We start from the raw sequence: 2645 nt of genomic DNA on the forward strand, positions 1-2645 counted from the left end.
CCAGGAGAGTAGGGTACTTGAAGCACTTGGATTAGTAGCGAAAATGATACAAAGTGATTGCTATCCAGATATATTTACATACAATTACCTAATTGATCATCTATGTAAGGTGGGTAAAGTAGATGAAGCTCTTGGATTGTAGCAAAAATTGTAAACTATGGCTTTTCTCCAAATATTAGTACATACAATACCCAGTTAATGGTCTCTGCAAGGTGGGTAGTGTACATGAAGCTTTTGGATTGGTAGCTAAAAATGGTACAAGATGGTTGTTCTCTTAATGTTATTACATACAGTACTTTGATTGATGGTCGGTACAAGGCAGGTAAAGTAAATGGAGCTCTTGCATTAGCAAATGAAATGATACTAAATGGTTGTTCACCAGATAATGTTACCTATGATACCCTAATTGATGGTCTCTGCGAGGCAGGTAAAATAAACAAAATTCTTGATTTAGTGTGATAAAATGAATCAAGATGGTTGTCATCCAAATTATATTACATACGGTACCCAAATAAATGGACTTGCCAAGGTAAGCAGAGCTGATTCAGCTCTCAAATTGGTAGCTCAAATGAGGCATGCTCACTCTGGTCCAGATATTATTACATATAATATACTACTCAGCATCTCTGCAAGGATAATGGGGTACATGAAGCATTTGGATTATTAGCAAAAATGATACAAGGTGGTTTTTATCCAGATATTACGACATACAATACCCTAATCATTGGTCTGTGCAAGGTAGGTAAAGTAGATTAAGCTAATGACTTGGAAGATAAAATGATGCAAGATGGTTACATACCTGATATTATTACGTACAGTATCCCAATACATGGTCTCTGCAAGCCAGGGTCAGTGGATTTAGCCCTCAGTATGGTAGCTAAAATGAGGGATGCTGACTGCTCCAGCTATTATTGCATACAGTATCCTGATTAATGGTCTCTGCAAGGAGGGTAGAGTACATGAATCTCTTGGATTAGCAGCTAAAACAATACACAGTGGTTGTTCTTGGGACACGGTTACGAACACTACCTTAGTTGATTGTCTTTGGACGGTGGGTGAAGTAAATGAAGCTCTTGGATTAGCAAATAAAATTATACAAGATGGTTGCTCTCCAGATATTCTAATATACAGTACCCTAACTGATGGCCTTTGCAAGTTGAATAGATTGGATATTGCTCTCAGATTATTAGGTAAACTGAAGCATGTTGATATTTCTCCAGACATTGTTACATATAAAATCCTAATCAATGGTCTCTGCAAAGAGGGAAGAGTACATGAAGCTCTTGAGCTAGTAGCTAAATTGACACAAGATGGTTGATCTCCTGATATTATCACTTACATCTATTGCTGTTAAAACGCATTTTCCAATAACTTTTATGTTGCCTCCTGAAGTCTAATGATCTTATATACAGCCCATTTTGTTGAATGAGAATCTATCAAAGTCTTATTTTTCTGAGTTTTGTGGAGTTCCATAGAGAATTGGAACTCGAAGTGGTGTGTACATTGCAAACAATGAGTATTTGTCTTTCATATGGTATACCTTCAGATGAAATAAATTAATATATGGTCAAGGGCAAATGAAATATCAGAATTGTTGAATAAACAAGATCAGCGAAATGTAGGTTTTGATTATCAGCAGTGGCATTGAACCACATGTTGCTGTTTTATGTACACTTGCCATTGTTCAAAATAAACATAATAACTGTTGTGGGGCAAAATATGCAAAATAATATACTGAATACAATAGATATCAGATAACACAAAAGATGTTTTGAGCCAAAATGCCCTAATAACTAACATACTCAGAAATGGAGTAAGCCCTTAAGGTAGGGAAACACTGTACAATGCCTCTTCTATAAAAATCCACTCCAGATTATATCTTCATATCAAGATCCCATAATACAATACTCTTTCATATGTCCTCCTTCACCTAAGCACTATAATATATAATGACCCTGTACAATCACCACTTCCCTGCATGTGGGATAAACACTTTTATTCTATATAGCTAGTGGGATAATTTACAAAGCATATTCATACAAATCTTTCTTTATCTATGTTCCATGAGTTTCTGGGATGGGCACAGCAAGGGATGATGGGACACATTTCCAGGACAGTTGGGATGGGAGGCCTTCTTTTAGGAGATGGCATGAGACAGCAATAGATCCATCTTGTGTCAAGATAGCTTAAAGTGGAAATGGTGTTGCAATGTAGAAAACATCTCAAGTCATCTTAATGGCAGTTATAGATAGGAGTTATGGCCTTGACAAATAGGGGTGCCAAATAAATAATTTTCCAACAAACATTTTTCAGTTTTCCATTAGGTTTGTCCTTATTTGAATGCTCATTTCAACTTCCAAGGACACTAGTTAGTACTAGGTGTGATGATTCTTTGGTTCCACCAAGATCCCTAATATACTACTTTTAGTAAGTTTTCCTTTTTTGAAAGCTATATAGTGGCTGAATTTGAATCATGTAACAATAATAGAAGGCATTCATCTCTACTACAAAGTTTACCCATTTTGTAAACACACTTGATTAAAATAAAGATCATTTTGTTCAGTTATATTGTAATTATCAATTTTGTGTTTTGTTTTGTTCAATTTTTACTTTTGGTACAATAAATTTCTCAACTAGTGTATTGT

At 35.3% G+C, this 2645-nt stretch overlaps 1 protein-coding gene across 1 annotated transcript; it reads left to right on the forward strand.

Moving 5' to 3' along the window:
* The first annotated feature begins 252 nt into the window (after positions 1 to 252).
* On the forward strand, positions 253 to 1318 carry LOC131030384 (pentatricopeptide repeat-containing protein At1g09900-like). Its single transcript, XM_057961180.2, has 2 exons — positions 253 to 427; positions 906 to 1318. The coding sequence occupies exons 1-2, from the start codon at positions 253 to 255 to the stop codon at positions 1316 to 1318; spliced, it is 588 nt and encodes a 195-aa protein (XP_057817163.2).
* Positions 1319 to 2645: the final 1327 nt, after the last annotated feature.

This window comes from Cryptomeria japonica, chromosome 7 (assembly GCF_030272615.1).
Source record: "Cryptomeria japonica chromosome 7, Sugi_1.0, whole genome shotgun sequence".
Lineage (NCBI taxonomy): Eukaryota > Viridiplantae > Streptophyta > Pinopsida > Cupressales > Cupressaceae > Cryptomeria > Cryptomeria japonica.